This window comes from Lissotriton vulgaris, chromosome 2_1, assembly GCF_964263255.1.
Source record: "Lissotriton vulgaris chromosome 2_1, aLisVul1.2, whole genome shotgun sequence".
Classification (NCBI taxonomy): Eukaryota; Metazoa; Chordata; class Amphibia; order Caudata; family Salamandridae; genus Lissotriton; species Lissotriton vulgaris.
In genome coordinates this window covers 1415021309-1415040423 of record NC_141687.1, presented here as the reverse complement: position 1 = coordinate 1415040423, position 19115 = coordinate 1415021309, and the positions used below count along the sequence as shown (strand labels likewise).

The 19115-nt window shown below is 42.3% G+C and overlaps 1 protein-coding gene across 3 annotated transcripts in view; it reads right to left on the bottom strand.

Annotated features, from left to right (window-relative positions):
• Positions 1-19115, bottom strand: part of NKAPD1 (NKAP domain containing 1) — a 172646-nt gene that overhangs the window by 44298 nt on the left and 109233 nt on the right. For all 3 annotated transcript variants that reach the window (XM_086957186.1, XM_086957188.1, XM_086957187.1), the window contains one exon: positions 5707-5760. In XM_086957186.1, coding sequence (XP_086813312.1) covers positions 5707-5760 — 54 coding nt within the window. The remainder of the gene's footprint in view (positions 1-5706; positions 5761-19115) is intronic.

Here is a 19115-nt window from a genome sequence, read left to right as displayed (position 1 = left end):
GATTAGCAAAGAATGTCCCGCATCAAATGGCAGGTCTGTCACCTCACTTTGCCAAAAGGAGATTCTACTAGGCCATCCTTCGTGCAGGAAAGGGCATGATCATGGTGATATCATCTGAGGGTGAAATGGGTTGCATCTGTTTTTTTTTATCATCGCTTGGCAGTGATTTCATGTAGTCCTTTGCATCATGATCTTCACCAACTTATTGATTGCACCCTCTTCAAGTTACATGTCCTTTCTGTCACATTCTTCATCCTTCATATAAATCAACAGACACAAGTGGGACCAGAACTACTGCAGTGGCTGAGGAGCCATAGCCAGAGCTTACTGAAATGACACAGGTAATTGTCATGCAGTTGTTGGCTGAAGAGAAAGCAAGGATGGTGCTAACAGCTTAAAGCAAAGATTTTCCATCATTTGCTGGAAGGGTCTGAGAAAATCAACAAAAACTAGCTCCATTTTGTGGTTCCATGGGTTAGTGTAGCATAGAATACATAATAATGGTCACAGTACTCTTAGCGTCTATACTTCTCACACCGTTATCTTTCAACATCATGCTCATCTCATAATGGACTTGCATGGGGTAAATGTTATAATCATTTTACATACTGGACATTAAATTAATGTTGAATAACGGTTATCTAGAGTTAGTCCATGTCTGACATTATTTCCTCCACATCATGTTCCTCTTTCGATTCCAAAACATGGTTTGGAAGGTGTTCCAATACCTTGGTGTGTGACAAATGCAAAGTAAAAATGATGGATACTTCCAATGAAACCGTAATGGGGAAAGCCATGACATCCCCATTATGACATGCATAAAGCCAAAGATTAACTGTTGTGGTGACAATGCAAAGAAAGGTTAAGATGTCTGTTGAAGAGGTGGTGATCATGGATGGTGATTTTGTTAACCTGTTTGACCATTGATGATGGCAAGTTAAATGACAGAATTGTTTGCACCATTTTTGGCTGCTAGTCAGCATATAAAAGTTTCTCACTATTTTCCCTCCTGGATGGGAGGTTTTGTGGTAATCAGCAACACAAGAGGGGCGGACTTCTTTTTTGAAAGCAGAAATAAAATAATCTGATGCAGGGTTATGAACACCTCAACAAGACCAAAGGTTTACTTTTTTTGAGGGAAGCATTCCGATGGCCCTTTATTCATATCATCCAGAAGAGGGAATATCACAAGAGAAGAAGGATCTCTCTTGCGCTCGAGTATATACAACAGAAGGTGTGTGTGTGTCATAAAGGGTTTTGGAGGAAAAGATCTTAGAAATGTCACAGCTGGTTGTCATCTGTCTATGTATATAGGCAACAAATATACTTAGTGTGTGGGTAATCCTCAAACAGGTTTTAAAGATCACAAGTCAAACAGGCTTTAAAAAAACATTTTTTCTTTCCCTGGAGATGTCATTTTTGAGGAAAAGTCTCTCCCATTGTCCAGAATAGAAAATAGCCTGGAAACTAACTCGCCACATCATAGATCATGAAATCAGGTCTAAGTAGAACTCTGCCAAGGACTCCCCAACATTCAATGTGCGCTAGAAAATCTGAACAATGACATCTTTTAGGGGGAATGTGTGCTGGGCAGTTGTTGCTCGATTGGCTAGAGTTTGGATGCTGTTCAGTGATGAGATTTTGTTACTAAAACAACATGGTTTTTATGTCAATGGCCGTTTGAACACGGCTTACCCCAATTCTAAACTACTGAGGATTCCCAGCATCAGAACAGGGGTTACGTTAAGCATAGTAATCTATGAAAGGACCAATGCTGAGCAATAGCCATTTTGCAGAATATTCAGTTCTCATTTGTTTTTTGGGATTTTTATTTTTTTATTCACTTTTATCCAGAAGAGGGGGGGGGGGTAAAAGGCACTGCTTGCCTACTGCAAGAGGTTTTTCTCACAGCTGCAAATGGCTGATGTCCTCCTTTTCCCCTTGACTGACGTCTCTGCTAATGGATTTGTTGTTGTTGCTTTAGCTGAGGCAAAGGGGGCTTGAGACCTCAGTGAGAAAGGGAGATATATTTAAGGTTGGAACAATGCTTTTTTAAATTCTCTTTTCTTCTCCAAGCCTACTGCTCTTAATATTTCCATCTTGGTCTTTATGTGTTGCATTTCAGAGTGTTTACAGAGGAAGGAAGATCTAAGATTCTCGGTGGAGTCTATGGTTTGAGGCCAGTGTGACAGAACACCAAAGAATATCTAAGCAAGCTTGTGGCAATAACAAAGATCAGCAAGAACTAAATCATTAGCAGCTGTGCTGTAAACATGATAGGAGCCAATCATGTCTTTTTACAGGATTTCCGAAAAAATCCTCCTTTCTTAAGGAACGACATCATCAACATTCTTGGAAAGAATCCCACATGGATCTTTAGGAAATGCCAACGAAAGCAGGGGTAATGGTCATTATATGTAGATGCCACACAGACTTTTCTTCCCACAGAAAATAGGTGCTTGTACTCCCATAAGGATGATCCAGAAGGGGGATGTTTTAGCATGGTTCTTTAGAGCTCAGAGAATTACCAATTCTGGGCAAGGGAACAAAGGGCCTTGCTGAGGAGATATGCACTGTGTTTGAAAGAGAGATAAAGCTGCCTTTGCAGAACAGGAGCAAAAATAGTTCCACTACAGCACTGAGCAGACCTGGAAATAGTAGAAGTAAAGATATGTTAATCTTGTTGACACCTTTGATCAAAACCTTTTGGGAAGTACGGATATCTATGGGTGAAATAAGTGTGGGTGGAGACATATTGTCTTAAGTTGGTCAATATCTAATGGCTCTTGAGCGATGTCTAGTCTGAAGTTCTAGAGACTCTCCAACTGAGAGTTTTGGTTCTCATTCATGATGTATTTGGATTGTTAGAAAGGCCGGCCTTTTGGGTGAATCCCCGGTGGTCTAATAGGTTGTGAAGGTCACTGAGGCTTGAGAAGAGCAAAGCTGGAATTTCTACTACAGATGTTACCACCCTGACAGGAAAGTTGTATCAATTTAGGGCCTGATTTAGATGAAAGCTTTCTAAATGACATAAGTCTCTAATCTGAGTGTTGCTTCAAAGTTAAACGTCTAGGTTTCTTGGATAACTTCCTCGGTGACAGCACCCCTACCCTCAACAGCAAATACATTACCATTGTATTTTGCCTGAATGTCATGGATCACATTGTCGAGTAGAAATGGTGCGATTTCAATGGTGGAATCCTTTTTTTAATCTCTTTAGTCCTCAGAAAGGGTGGGTTGTTGCTCTGGTAAAAGGAACTCATCCATATGCTCACCTGATCTTCCCGAGATAGAGTTCTTGAGTTTGTATTCCTTCTCTTGAAGACCATGGAGCCATATCTTATCTCTGTCCACCTGGAAAATTTAAGGCAGTTTTGCCGCCCATCTGAAAAATGCATTTCTAGCCAGCAAGCAGTTCGCAGATCATGAGGGTCTGGCTGTGCCTTTTTTTCAGCCACAACAAAGGCACTTATCCCACAAAAATGGCACGTTTGCGAAGAAGGAAAATTCAGAAAATGACAGGGAAATGCAGTAAATCTCAAGGGATGTCAAGTGTACCACTTTTAAAGAAGGGTAGGAATCATTTCCATATCAAAGAAAATCCCAAAGGCTAGGCTCAGTGCTCCGAAATTCGGTAAATAGGAGCCAGAAAATAACGGAACTGGCGCACCTACCACTGACATGTCTGGCAGTGTGGGATTTTGGAGGGCTGTGATTACTTAAAGGTGCATTGACAGTTTTTCCAGTCTTATATAGTTCAACTCTATCTGGCTACATAGCTGAAGTTTCCCCTTTATTTTTACCCTAAAAAAGAGGCTTAGGAAAACAACGTCTTTCATTTCACTTGGATTATTTGTAAATTTTTCTCTCCCTTAAATTGACTGTTCCTTTTTTCAGAGAATACACAGAATTTATCAGTACAGTTTTTAAACAGGCTGGTAAAATGTGTTTTACATTACAAAATGTATCTCCTCCAACAACAATAAAAGTAAGTGATCTTGTTAACAATTCTCTGGAACCCACTCAAGTCAGGTTAATTAATGGCAGATCAATTCAGTGCTTATGATTATAAATGGTGTTTCCCTGAAGAAGAACCACCAGATGGATCCAGATGCAGCTATTCAGGCTCCTGTCACTCTCGTGAAAATAGAGTAAGGAGGAAGGAAGCCAAGGAAGTTCTTCTCTTTTTTTTACGTAGTTTTGAAACAGCAGCAAATGAGTGTGAGACCAACAAAGATTTGTATTTGTATTTATTTATTTGTAAAGCGCTAACATTCATCCTTGGAAGGACATCACAGCGCTGAGGAGAGGTGGCAAGTGATTCGATAGCAGCTCTGGTTGAGGATTATTGATCTGATCGGGGGAAGAGAACTGTCTTTAGTTGTTTCCTAAATGAGAGGAAGCAGTCATTTGTTCTGAGGTTAGGAGGTAACTCATTCCATTTTGTTGCGGCAATGTGAGAGAAGGCCCGTTCTCCCATCCTGACAGTCCGTGCTCGGGTGGTGGATGCTCTAACTGACGTTATGGATCGTAGGTTCCTTGAGGGTTTATGGAATCTAATCTTGTCATGTAGGATGTTGGGGCCTGTATCGTGAAGTACTTTGTGTGAAATACATAGTAGTTTAAAAGTGGCTCGTTGTCTCATTGGGAGCCATTGAAGCTCACGCATGCAGTTTTTGGCGGAGTCGTATTTTCTTTTATTACAGATGGCTTTGGCCGCGGCATTCTGAACCATCTGTAATTTAGAGAAAAGGTAATCTGCCATTCCCACAAACAGGGAGTTACCATAGTCCAGCCTACTCATCAATAGTGACTGGACTAGTGTTTTACTGCACTCTGTCGGAACCCAGGGGAAGACTCGTCTAAGCATCTTCAATAGCCCGAAGCCTCTGCCGCAAACTATGGAGACATGGGATTTCATGGATAAGTCCCTATCCAGTGTTATGCCTAGATTTTTGGCTTTTGCAGTAGGGTTGGGAGGCGAGCCCAGGTCACTCGGCCACCAGCTGTTGTCCCAAGCCTGTGTCCCTCTGCCGAACAGTAGGATTTCTGACTTGTCGGCATTTAGTCTAAGACAATGGTCCTGCATCCAAATTGCCAACTCAGTCAGGCAGTTTGTCAGTCTAGATTTTGAATCCTCTTTTTCATCAATGGTGACCATCAACTGGGTGTCATCCGCATAGGAGCACATTTCGACACCCCACTTTTTGCCAATGGTTGCCAATGAGGAGACGAACACATTAAACAGGGTTGGGCTCAACGAAGGCCCCTGGGGAACCCCGTATTTTATAGGTCGCGGAGGGGATGTGTAGTCTGCAGATAACGCTCAGAATTCAGAAACAAACGGTTTGCTGCAAGAAATGAGATGGAAAACAGCCTCATGACAGCATAGATATGAGAATGTAGAACACACTACATGGACTAGAGAAACTGCCGGTATGGAAAAGGAAGCTATACAAAACAAAGGGGTGCACAAGTTTGAATAACAAAGCAAAAGTTACTAAAGCACACTTAAATGCAGTTGCGTTTCTCACTAACCTATTTCTTTATATCCCTGGAAGTCAATAGGCAGATATCTGGAACCTTGCTTGCCGGATTTATAAGACAGTATTTTATTTGTTGTGCCCTACAAACACTGTTCACCGCCCCAAAATAAATGCTGCTTTGGAATTTAAGCTTCCAATGAAAGCGTTTTACATACGTTACCTATCTGTATCAAATTCTTCTGGGTACAGCTCTTTATAGCCACTATGACCCCATCTGCAAAAGAGCGAAACACACTACTTTAGCTGCCATAACATGTTTAGTAAACCAGAATACTTAAAAAGACCTTTGGGAAAATATACATGCAAGTGTGCCATAGGACCTTGTTATACATATTATAGCACGGTATGTCTTGAACACAGAAAAGTAACGGCATTGTTTTAGAGAACCTTAAATGGAAACGTACAATGTGTACAGAATGATGAAGTGCTTTAGAGTAATCCAACCATGATGACAGAGGTGCTTGGTGGGGTACATAGGAAGGTGGAGAAATCCCTAGATATATTACCATATCCCCTACTCAAAATCCATTCCTAATCCTGGTCTTGGGATCCTGGAAGTTCAAAATAACACTATTTTCCTTTTATGCAACTGAACAGGTGAAGGCAAATGCATTTTTCCACAAACTTTAATATGGGATAAATATTTTTTTAAGTCAAAATATCACTAGTTTGATGAATCCCTTTTAAAGTTAATTGGTTAGTCTTTGTAAAAACGTTTTACCCACCAATCATTTTTTCCCAAATCAATTTCTGTGGGGCATGTATGAACATTTTTGTTATAGGGCAAATTTTCTTCTGTGAAACCCAAGAGTATTTGCACTTCACAGAAAAAATAAAAGAGGCACCAGTAAGCTGGAAAATGTAACTTAAATTCACCACGCATTAACATTGATAGCCAATGTTTCCATGTAGGCCGTTTGCAGGATTCAAAAGAAAGCCCTCACTAAGAGTGGGAATATTCCAAATGGAGCAGTAACCGTGGATGTCATTCTACCACTTGATCATTCTTAGTTCTTTGGGCCCCTGAAACACCAACCCACTGAGTCAGCAACTTTGTACACAATATTTTTTTTAAACAAATTATTTATTGATTTCTCGTTAATCAATAATAACAATAACAGTCAAAGTGTATCACCAGGTGTGGCGATAGTTCGTGTTAAGCAGAGTGACACTACACAACAATTCTTGACCCAGAGACATCAGACCTGGCTGGTTTCACTGGATGCTGAGGCACACTCAGTGAAAGCACTGAAGGGGCTAAGGGCAGAAGCACAGCATGCCCCGCTAAATCCAGCAACACCTCTGAGCGGGCCCAGGCCGTCTCCTTTCCCCCTCCGCGGCTCCACCTTGCCCTTTCTCCAACCCTCTTCCAACAAGAATCAAGGCCGGGTGCATGGATTCACCAAACCATATTCAGGACCCGGGCCAGAAGGGGCCCTCACCCCATTTCTCCATCCCTCTGCTCCAAAGGAAGAATAACAGCCTGAGTCTAGAGCCTGAGTGAACTCATCTCACCTGGCCTTCCCCTTACAAAACAACTTGAATAAGCAGACAGTGCTCCACAGGCACTGTCCTCGTGTGTCATGAACCCCTGACCGTCACACCTCTCTCCAATTCTTCTCACATCTTTCACCTGTTATGAGTAGGTCGAAAATGCCAGATTGGTCTCCAGAATTGGGGAAATCATAAATCAAAGGACCAGGTAGTCCAAGGTGTGTGCAGGTATTCTTCATCCTAGGGACACCACTAAGAATAATCTGAATTGCTGTTCAGGAATGCAAATGAACTAGTCCAAATCCCTCTTATTTCCCCTAACGGACAGGACGCTGCCTTTCCATACAGAACACCCAATTCAATGGGCGTCTGAACCGATTCAGTAATTATGCATATGCATAAGCCAAGACCCTGGTGTGTTAACTACAACTGGGCAATTGACTGGCTAGAGGACAGAATTCCAGTCTGGTCTAAATTGCCACCGTCATTAGCAGGACGCATTGTAATAGTGAAGATGATAGTCCTCCCCAAATTTCTATACCTGTTATTTAATGTGCCCCCCCACTGACAGCCCAATTATTCAAACGTATCAAATCAAATTTGACGACACGGATATGGGCCAATAAACAACCATGCGTCTTGGGACTTCCTCACTCTGCTGCTTGTGCAGGGTAGTTTGGGGGCACTCAATATGAAACTGTATGCCTTGTGCACCCAAGAATAATTTCTTCACTACTGGCTTCACTCAACTCCATTCCGGCCCCACACTTTCATAGAGTTGGATCGTGCTTCTCCGTGGCTATTGACAACGGCACTCTATGTACCTTATAAAACACCGACAGCCAAAACTGACACAGGAGTGTGCCTATGCTGGGCATGGAAGGGATTGCGCAGGCGAGCTGAGCTGGAGTGTCTGTACGCCCCATACATACCTCTTGCCAACAACTCCCAGATCCAGCCACTTCATGACAGGGGTGCTGTGTTGTGGGCTAGAGGGTGACAGCTCAAGAGTATTTCAAACTTACACTCTGGGGATCGATTCATCCCTCCGTACAAGGTCACGTCCACCCTTACACCTACCCTCCTAGACACTCTTCTTTATTACCAACTCAGGGCTGCTTGCCACGCCATTCATGACACGTTTCCTTCTCCCCCGCCAGGTCTCTCAGCACTGTAACTTTTCCATGTTTTCCCATCCCTGTGCAAACTAATCACGTTCCTAAATAACAGCATGTAAACAGCATCACCGATTACCATTCCACTGCACGCAAGGCATGGGACGCAGATATAGACCGTGCCCTGACCAATAGGCAATGGGAGTTTTGCTGTGGACCGCTGGAATCTCTCTCTCCCACCTACAAATTGCGGCTAAACATTTCAAATTTCTCTACCGGCTATATTGCACTGCGCTTGAGCTTTTCAAGATAGGGCTAGTCCCCAATCCTCACTTCTTCTGTTGCGGTTCCTATCAGGCTACATCCATTTGGCATGACATGTTCGAGAGTGGCATCGTTCTGGGAGGAGGAAGTTTATATGCCCATACACACTATTAATGGGCACCTACCACCCTACACCTCCCTGGTGGAGCTCCTGGGGTATGTCTCGGACAAGCCTGTCTCTCACCGTCATGCTGTTACTATTAGCCAAACACAGGGTAGACATGCAGTGGGGGCGAAAACCTGGTCCTACCTTCAAGGTATGGTTGCGAGATGTCAGATTGTCAGGAGGAATAAACAAATTACTGGGAGCTAATGCCATTCTGCTCTCGTCCCAAAGACATATGGGAGCCCTTCTTATCTTGCTTTTTTGTAAACAAGATTCCTCCTCGTCGTTAGTTGAGGAGTCAAATCGAGAGACATAAGCTGAACAGGATAGCAATCGGCCACTTGCCTTAGCCTCCCACAAGCGATAATGCTCGATTACCCTTGTTGGGCTGGGCAGTTGTTCGAATACTTCAACAAAAGAGAGAGGGACCAAGGAGCTTTTTTAAGGTCCAGTGTCCATGCTCCTTAATTATAAATGTATACCAAAAAGGGGACACTGTTCCTAATGCAAGGTGCAAAAGTCACCCATGCAAGAGGGTGCAAAAAGTCACCCATTTAAAAACAGGGAAAAGAAGAAAAAGAACAGAAATCCTAGGTAACAGCCCCCACCAGTGATAGGAAGACCATATTGTTGTCCTCTGTTGCCCTCACACACCCCGAAAGGTGTCATGCTTCATCATCGGGCAGTTGCTCCTCGTAGGGCCGGTGCTGATTTCCCTACGGGTCCCCCGAAGGGTCTCTTTATCAGAGATCTTTTTACCTAGGATTTCTGTTCTTTTTCTTCTTTTCCCTGTTTTTAAATGGGTGACTTTTTGCACCCTCTTGCATGGGTGACTTTTGCACCTTGCATTAGGAACAGTGTCCCCTTTTTGGTATACAGTTGTTAGAATACTCATGGTGGAGCCGTGCCCTGCTTGCCGGTCAAACTCTTTGCAGGATAACATGCTGTAACATAATGTATGCCTATGACACATGCTTTCCGCTCTAGCCTCAGTATATATATATATATATATATATATATATATATATATATATATATATATATATATATATATATATATATGAATTTGTTTCAGGGACACAGGCTGGAATTGGAGATTCCAACCCCTAGTATCCCTGCACCAAATTTCGGAAATCAAGGTGAGTGTTAATAGCGGCTAGTACTATCCCATCCTAAAGTTAACAGACAGCTCTGCAAGTACGGGCTAAAACAGGAGATGTCCCATAATTAGGGGACTGGGAAATCAACAGCTCTTAATACCGAAAGGCTAGAGGGCAAACAAACTATTAGTTGACCCCCTTCCTTGTCCACTCCACGTCACAGAATGAGAGCAAACGGTAGTTAATGTCAGAATCTAAACATCCTGGATGACTGAGCAGAATTCCACATTCCATAAAGACAGCTTATAAAGCTGAAAGGTTTCTTTTGAAACGAATCTGTTAATGTTGTTTTCATACTCTTGACTAATGTTATAGGGGTTTCCAAGAAATCTGTCCTCCTAGATGTTTCTAATTTTAAACCTTTTAATGCTTGACGGTAAACTCAGCTTGGGCATTTTGTACATTTATAAAAGATACTTCCTCATTATTGTCTCACAATGAAGTATGATTGTTATAGTAAACAGGAGCAAACAAGTGTTGCAAGTTGTCAAGGGGTGCAGGGTTACTGCAACCGCGTGGTTAGCACCAAAGGGTGTTGTTATATTGACATCTCTGTATATTTGAATTTCTGTTTTCTTGCCAATATTAATGGTTAATCTGTACCTAAAAAAAACAATTTCACAAAAAGAAAAAGGTGTTTTTTGGCTAGAAGACAGTAAAATATAGCAAGTGGTTCTTGAACAGATAAGACACTGGAAGTGGTGGTTTAGTGGACTAATGCATCCACTGCAGGGGCCTGTGTTCGACCTCATGGTCACAGGTTCAAATCCATGCGGGTCCACTCAGCCTTTCATCCATCTGAGGTCGATAAAATGAGTACCATTGAGTTGGGTAACAATAAACATTTGTTATTCAGCGCAAATATATCCCGTTAGCGGTGAATGTGGGCTTTACAAATACACGTTATGTTTTGTCACTTGCAAATATGTACAAGTCACTTTTGATCAAAGAGGAGGGCACCAATCTCAACATGCATTTGAAGCTTGACAGATTTAGCAATAATTATGGAGCTTGTTGTATGGCAAAGAAATTATCAGGTCTGTCGATGGAACGTTACTTGCAACATATATGACAAGTTAATGCCTATCTAAATGTGTCAAAATGAGTTGAATTAGGATACTGCTGCACCTTCATAATGCCATTTGGTCTCTCCAAAACTAATTTACAGGCTCAGATTTAATTAGAATTTAAATTGAAGAGTCGGGCACTGTTCAGGAAACCAACTTCCTTCAAATTTGTATTACGTTTAATGCAGCGCCTGAGGAAACAGCAAAGTCTCAGTTGCGCTGTGAAGCACTGAAAAACTGTGCTACTTTTCTCAAACCGAAACCATGTAAGCCTTGGCTCAAATATCTAAAGCATGCACTGTCCGATTTGCAGATAGAAAAAGTGTGGGAATTAGGTGTGGCAATTCAAAAAAGTTGGTGGCTATTTAGATTAAAACTATTTCTCATAAATTAGTCCTAGATAAGATCAATACCAACCAGCATGTATGGATAATCATAGGCTTTGAAATGCCTTATAATTTAAATACAATTCCACATATTTGAGCTTCTATCTTTTCCCCTTGCAAATGTTTCGGACAAGCTGGAAAGGAAAGTTAGGTTCACTACACTACAGACAATACGGATTTAAGATATCATTACTTGTACTTATTACCTGTCCTTGCCAAACATTAGCCTCTTTCAGTACTGACGCCCATGTTCATTAATAAAGGAATTAGAGGATGTAACAAAGTAGTCACAGCATTCATGAATACAGACGATTCACGTGAGTGGGTGCTTTGAGAAGTTAATGAATAAGATCTTAAACAGTGTTTTTGTTTATTACTGCTATACATACTTTTTTTTATACCTCAGCAGAACTGTTAGGATTTTGTTTAAAATATTCATCATGGACTTAATTCAAAACTATGGTTTTTACTGTAGTAGTTTTCAATTGACCTAATATTTGTTTGACATTCAAAGTTAAGCTGGTCATAGTTCTTGATCAAAACTGCTTTTCATTGATTATTCTTAGGAACATATTTTAGTCCGATTGCTTGTCCCATTAATGCATGACTCAAAGTTGTTTTAGCATTTAGGACTACATGTGGCCAAAATTCGTAATTATAACAAACTGTTATTTTACGTTTGCAACTGGTTTGCCTTTGCCATACGAATAAAATAATATTTTATCTAACAGAATATTTAAATGAAAAAGACAGATTAACCCATTTAGGATATTCCTGTTGAGTCCTGATCGTCCAATGAACTGAATGGCATGCACTAACGACCACAGGGCAACCCTTTTCGAGTTAAGGGCACTAGTGGATATTAATACTACAATAAAGTGGGCTACACACTTAGTGGTTTAATGTGAACTGTACTAACAAAAGTAACACTTCAGCGGTCTAGGATAAAATCGTTCAATTCAGGCTCATGAATGACACTGAACAGGCATTATTCAGTCACACTCAAGGATACAACCTAGTCATGGGCCTGTTGTTCTCTAAAGAAACTTATAGCAGGGACTCAATGAGGCAAAGCGAGCGAGCAGTACAGTGTCCCCAACAAGCACATTCTTGTGTCGCTGACATACGGTCTATCCTCTCAGCATGCAGGAAGTGTATGCGCTCCTATGGTTCCATTGCGGTCAGCTGGGTAGCAGATGGAATAGTTATTTACCTGTAATCCTAGTTTTCCTTCAGTGGAATTGTCATTATAGTCCTAAGCTTTTAATTGCAATTTTACTTTATTATTTTAACAGAAAGGCTGTTGTTGGGCTGGGACTGTCACAATCAAGAGAGTCAACTTCGAGTCATCTAGGGTGGGCCCACTGGATATAGGGGAAAGAACTTTTATTTAAAGGAACTCTCACTCACTGAATGTTATCCAGTGACATGCTTCATCATAGAGTTCTTTCCAACTGTCTGAGGGTCAGAGTATTCTGCTACCTCTTTCCTTACAAGGGAGCACTTTTAAGGAAAAAGGGTGTGGGATTATATGAGGTCATCTTTAAAATTGCCTAGGCAGTGCCCAAATCAACATTTATTCACAAGATCGTAAGACTAGGTTAAAAACTGGGGGAAAAGAGCAAGTTGGAGTTATCACTCCTTTGCCCTCAAGTTTGATCAACTAGTTTCGGACACATACGCCAATCTAACACCCTTTTGGGAAAGGGTGGCTGGTTATTATTTATTTAATCATTCATACTATCCCATACACAGTACACTACCATAATAACCTTTCTTGGAAGAGGGCCCACTTGTATAGTGGACGCATGATACCCCGTAGGGATCTCCAGAGGGTTGTGTGCCCAGAAGTCAGATAGTCATAATGGGTCGCCACTCAGCCTAAAACCTATTCACCTCCTAGTTTTTGGATTTTGGTCACAGGGTCATTCAAATCAATTCAAGTATTTGCACTAATGCCTAGGCCTGCACTTGATTTGCAATGAGTTCTGGACTGGTCGTTGACCTAGAGGGGCACTTGAAAGAGGCAGCAGGACAACTGGCCGTCACATGTTTCATTGTGTAGAGCAGTGATGGCAGCATACTGTTTTGTAGTAATTCTAGACTGACAAGGCCTTTTTACTTGTGTTACTTGAATGACAGAATACTGGTCCTTTCAAATAAAGTTCAGCTGCCAATCTTGAACCTCCAACTCTAGAGTCGAATCCTGTGTCGTTGGACATATGCATGTGTGCCAGTGGATTTGGTATACAGTGTATGAGTGCTTGAGTGATACAGGCCTGTGAGATAAATTTTGGAAGCCTTTTGCCTGTTCATGTGCATTAAGATGAAGGGGAGGTTGCTTTTCCAGACAGTGGAAGTATATTGCTGAAATTCCTGAGACTATAGAGAGGGAACCCAGACAATGAAGTTGTGAAGGAGGTGGCGTGCGCTCCCTTTGAAATTCCATTCGGTCCTTATTCAGACATCAAGGGCTGCAGAATAGTCTTCCTGAGTCTTCAATTTGGTGGATGGCTATGGTGATGGGTGGGACTGCTGTATCGGTGCCAGAGAGTGAAGAATCTTAACGAAAGGGAGCAGCCCATTGTTTCTCTTCCTGTTCACTGTCAGATGCGACTATTGATAGTCAAGGTGCACACTGCTTACACGTCTCTGAGCATCTGTTGTGGATGTTCCAAACTGGAGACAGCCCTTCTGTTAAGAACATCACTCAAAAGCCTGACACATGAAAGGGAAGCCGACCCAAAATGGTTCTGTAAAGGCAGACAGAGAATCCACACCAGTGTCTGCTTTTTTTTTTTTTAAATAGGGCATGTTGTTCCAGTAACCAGTTCTGTTCAACCAAGAAGAGGGTGCTCCGCAGAGTAGCCGGAGGACTGCTGTGCATTCAGTGGTATTTTCTGCTGACATATAGCTTCCCAATGGAGAGTGGATAGCACCTGGAGTACGATCTGGGGAAAACATTGCCAATTTGTCCCCAGAATCAAAGGGGGAAAGAGGGATGGGGCGCGCCGCACCCTTCAGGAGGAGCTGACCATTGGATGGGATTAAAGCAGCTGACCCTGGTGCAGGGGCCCACCCACCAGAAACTAAAACTTTCACTAGGGTGATCAAGATTGCCGAGCAGTCTTTGCAATCGTCAGAGAAGCTGTAGCATTTTTTAAGGGCTGCACAGCTTCCATGTGTTATCAGTCATTGCTACCAAGGCACTTGTGAACAGTGTGCCCGATTGGCCAGCCTGACTGACTGAAGCCACCATAGACGTGTTGCTGCACCTGTTGTGTGCTCGTAACAGACTGCACGACCACAGGGGCACTGGCCCCATGTTGTGCGATCCAGACCTCCAAGAAGTAAAGATTGTAGACCCTGGGAACCTGTCAAGGTACTTCCTGTTAGTGTACCCGGTACTGCCTCAAGAATGCCCGGTGGGAAGCACTAATCTGGAGGGCAATGAAGTTGCCTTGCGGCATCCCATTGTGAAGTTAGCATTTGGAAGCTGTCATACTGAAGAACTCAGTGCCTGACAGGATTTCTGTTAACATTCTCCCTGCACAAAGCAAAGGAGTGTGTCATCGCAACCAGAGACTTGCACCAGGAGTGACTTTTGTGGTTCACCCTGACAAGGATTGTGATTATTTGTAGTAGGTTCCCACCCCCTTCAACCAATAATCCAATTTTTAACTAAGACCATCCATATGGGCTCCCCAACCCAACAGCGACGCATTGGTCATGATGGTCTGAGAAAGAGTCTCTGGTTGAAAAGGGACACTTTTGAAGAAGACTGGACGATCAGCACCACCAAGGAAGGAGGGGTTGGACTACTGTCTGTGAAAGAGTCGATTTGTCTTCCCAACTACCTGAGAGCTGACACCACTGGTCTTTTAGGCATAATTTTGAAAAGATTTCATTTGAAGACAGGCATTTGGAGCCAGAAAAATGCAGGAAGCCATTGAACCCAGAAGTCATAAATGTGGTGGCCGTTGGGCGTTTCATCCTTAGAAGCTTCTGACACTCCTGAAGGAAAGAATATAGAGTCTATCCTCTTAATGATACACTCTGGCGGATAGCGTGTCTATGAGCGCTCGCAGGTAAGGGATGAACTGCACTGGAATTGTTGTTAACTTGGTGTGATTCACACAAAGATCCAGTTGATGAAACTCAGAGTTGTGTTGTATTGGCATTGGGTATCTTGAGGTGTTGATAGGTTTATAAGCCAGTCATTCAAATAAGGCTAGCCACACATTCCCATTTTTATGAGGTATGCTGCAACCACTGCCATACATGTCAGAAAGGTTTGTGGTGTTGATTTCTGCAGGGAAGTATCCATCATCAGTATAAAGTACTACCTTTTCCGCCTCAAGTCAAGTAACTCAATGCTTTCAAATGATCAGGCTGATGAGGGTTGGGGTATATCCGGTGAAGCACCAACGTCCAAAACATTTTTTTCTTTACTTTTGTTTGGTGTCCTACGGATCTAGAATTACATGTTATCCAGTCCTATTTACGGTACCAGAAATTAACAGGGGTAGACTCAATTCTCTATCTGGAGCAGAGAGCCCAGCTCCATTGGTTCTTTGATTAGGAAAGTCTGACTTTCAAACAAAGAAACTCTAAGCCCAGTGCTATTCAACCTTTATGTTGAACCTCCAACCGAACTACTACAGCAGGCGACTATCTCCTATCACATGAACGCGGACGACACTCAACGTTACAACAAGATCACTTCCATTGAAGCAATAGACGATGAATCAAGCTCTCAGAAAAACCTACACTGTTTAACGACCAACTTCCTGAAGTTAAACTCGCAACAAACTGAATTTCTGTTAATCTTCTCCGCCCCCTAAAAACTCTTTGGAGATAAAGGAATGCACCAAGGTGATCTCTGCTCTAAATTGTACACCAATTCTGGGGGGACTCTACAAAATCGCTTGGAATTACACTGGATAAAAACCTTAACATGCATACACACATCAACCTGGTGGCTACAAATTCCTGCTTTCACCTCAGCTATCTCAGAAAGATGAAACCATTCATCGAGAACCATGACCTCAAAACTGCAGTGCAGGCTTTAGTCATGTCGAGGTGGAGTACGGCTGTACTAGCCTTGCAGGACTGCCCAAAATCTCTACATCGCCTCTAAAGGCCCATCTCAACACAGCAGCAAGACTCCTAAGAGGATCTAGGAAATTTGACCACATATCACCACACCCGAAGGCTTTCAACTGGCTGCCCTACGAATCTAGAATCCACCTAAAGATGGCCAGCATCACCCACAAAGCTCTTCACCACAACACCCCCTAATACCTATCCCAGCAACTCACTTTATCTGGAGGAAACAGACACTGTAGGAGCTCTGACAACCTACTCCTGAAACCCTCTCACTTCATTCAGAAAAAACCTTCAGACAGAGCTTTCTCTGGAGCGGCGCCAAGAATATGGAACTCACTACCTCCATGCATTAGAAAAATCGCTTCTACACCACTATTCAAAAGGGAAGCTAAATTCCTAATGAGCAAATTCCTCCCTTAACTCCACACCTGCCTCATTGTCAGGGGCCCTACTAGCACACCAGCTATTTCACTGACATGCAAGGCACTGTTCCAGTCCACTTCTTCAAACTTCTCTCAACACTCCCCTTAATGACACCATCGGCCTCTATGACTTACACGTACTCGAACTTGTTCCCACTGCTCTGAACAAAACATCTCTAGTACCGTCTCTGCTACCTGCCAAAGTTAGTTAAAAAATGTTTTGATACTATCTCTGCTTTGTTTAGCAAAAGGTTTAACACTAACTCTGCTTTTGTTGTAAAGCGCTCTGATACCCTAATCTGGGTCTTGTGCACGCCTCAGAAAACTCTAAAAATAAATAAAATAAAATCAATACTACTGAAATGTCTTCTTTGGCAGAAGGGATAGAGAAGATGATGTGAAGCTAGAGAATAGTCATTATGCACAATATTCAGCATACATGTGCATGTTTTCCTCGCCTACTCAACCAGATGATCCCCTAATGGAGTTGTGAACGGAAGAGAAGACTGTTTGGGTTGTTTTCCATCAGAAGCTGGTGTTTGCCTTTTTCTTTTCGAGTTTTTTCAAGATTAAAAGCACGTTGATGGTACTACTGCGATCACAGAGGAGCTTGAACACTGTTGCTAGTAATGCCTCTTATAAAGATCTGTACAAATGTTTCCTGTACTCCTTAAGCCTCGCTTGTGCCAATCCCTAAAGTGTGTATCAGCTTTCATGCACTGCATTTCTGCACCCACATGGACCTGGGCCCAAACTTAGCGAATGGTATGACTTAAAATCTGTTGTTTTGCTCCCAATTTTAAACTGCTCAGGTAGAGCCAAGAAGACAGACGAAGTGCCAGGCCATGACAATAGCAATGGGCAGCCAAGTCAGCATAATATTCAGCAGCACTAATCACTTAATTTTACACCATCACTTCCCTTCAAGTACCTCTGGGAGCTTTACTTGAAACTATTTTTATGACAGTCACTAATGTTTCACAACATTTTCTGACAAAGGGGTCACATTTTCTGCTTTCGTTTTCAGGAGGCACTGGACAGGATGGCGATATGGGATGGTGTTTTCTTGCCACCACTACTAAAACAGAGTTAGGGAGAGGGTCTGCGCACAGGAAAAAAAGGGTACCGATAGGGATGTGTGTACTTCGGCAAACATCCTGGAGAAAACCAAGCTGGATTAATTGAAGCTAGAGACAACTTCATCAGAGGCAGAAGAAAACATGTACCCAAGGACAGCAAAGGACAATCAGAAGATCGATGATGTATTGTTTCAAAAATGATTAAAGGCTTTTCTTGGAGCATTTGTATTAGTATGTTCAGTTTATCAGCATTTCTTACCAAGACTTCGTTGAAGGTGATAATATCATTAATAGGCGTAACCCAGGAAGCTGCAGAAATTGAACGGGTTACAAAATATTGATGAACTGAACAAGTATAAAAGAACAACAAGTCGGTTTGAGGTTTGATGAGAAGAGAGTTTGTTGATCTGTAACAATTCTCTGACCTTGAACAGCGAGGAGACCTGGAGTGGTGTCAACAGTAACAACGCCAAGGAGAATGTCGCTGAATGGTGATGTCTAGTCACATTTTTATAACACTTTCTTGATGTTCTGGATATGGGCCTTGAAGATTTCAGAGTATTCACTTGTGTCACCGGAGCATCAGTAGAAGGGTATGGTAGGGTCGGGGTCGGTGTAGGAGGCATAGGCACCATAGGTGGAATAGGTTGAGGTTTTGTCATGAATACAGCAGGCACATGTGTTGCAGAAAGCAAAATTAACACAAACTGAAAAGTCTACATGGTCTAAAATACTAACTGAGGCAAAGGGAAATCTCCAAGAATAGTGGACAAGTCCTGAAGTAATCAAGAGTCTGGCATATGTGGAATACTTCTCTTCTTTAACTTGCAGACCAACTAACAAGCGAGACAAAAGATATGCTTGGAGAGGAATCTTGCAGCACTGAATGTTTTCTCAATCTACCGCTCTATGATGTCAAGGCAGCCCTCTAGAGCAAGCAAGTTGTGAATGATATCTTCAACTTATTGGGTCCCAACATCGAGGGGCCTTTTTTTATTTATTGTCTTCTCAACAGGAGCTCCTTGGAGATGGTGGAAGGAGGGGAGAAGAGGGAACACAATCTACCATTCCATCAGATCTATAATCAATTCATGCTAGTGCAATTCTTCCTTAAGACCATGAAGCCTGATATTCACTCTATTTTCTAAGAGCTTTTTTTTACATCTTACAGACGTCACAGGTGTCCAGAAGCAGAGAAGGAAGGCAGACAATTAAATCAGTCTTCTGTCACAATTAGGACTTCATGGAAAGAGATGTCATTTTGTGAAGTAGGAAAAAATGTTTTGCAAGATTCAAAAACAAAAGAA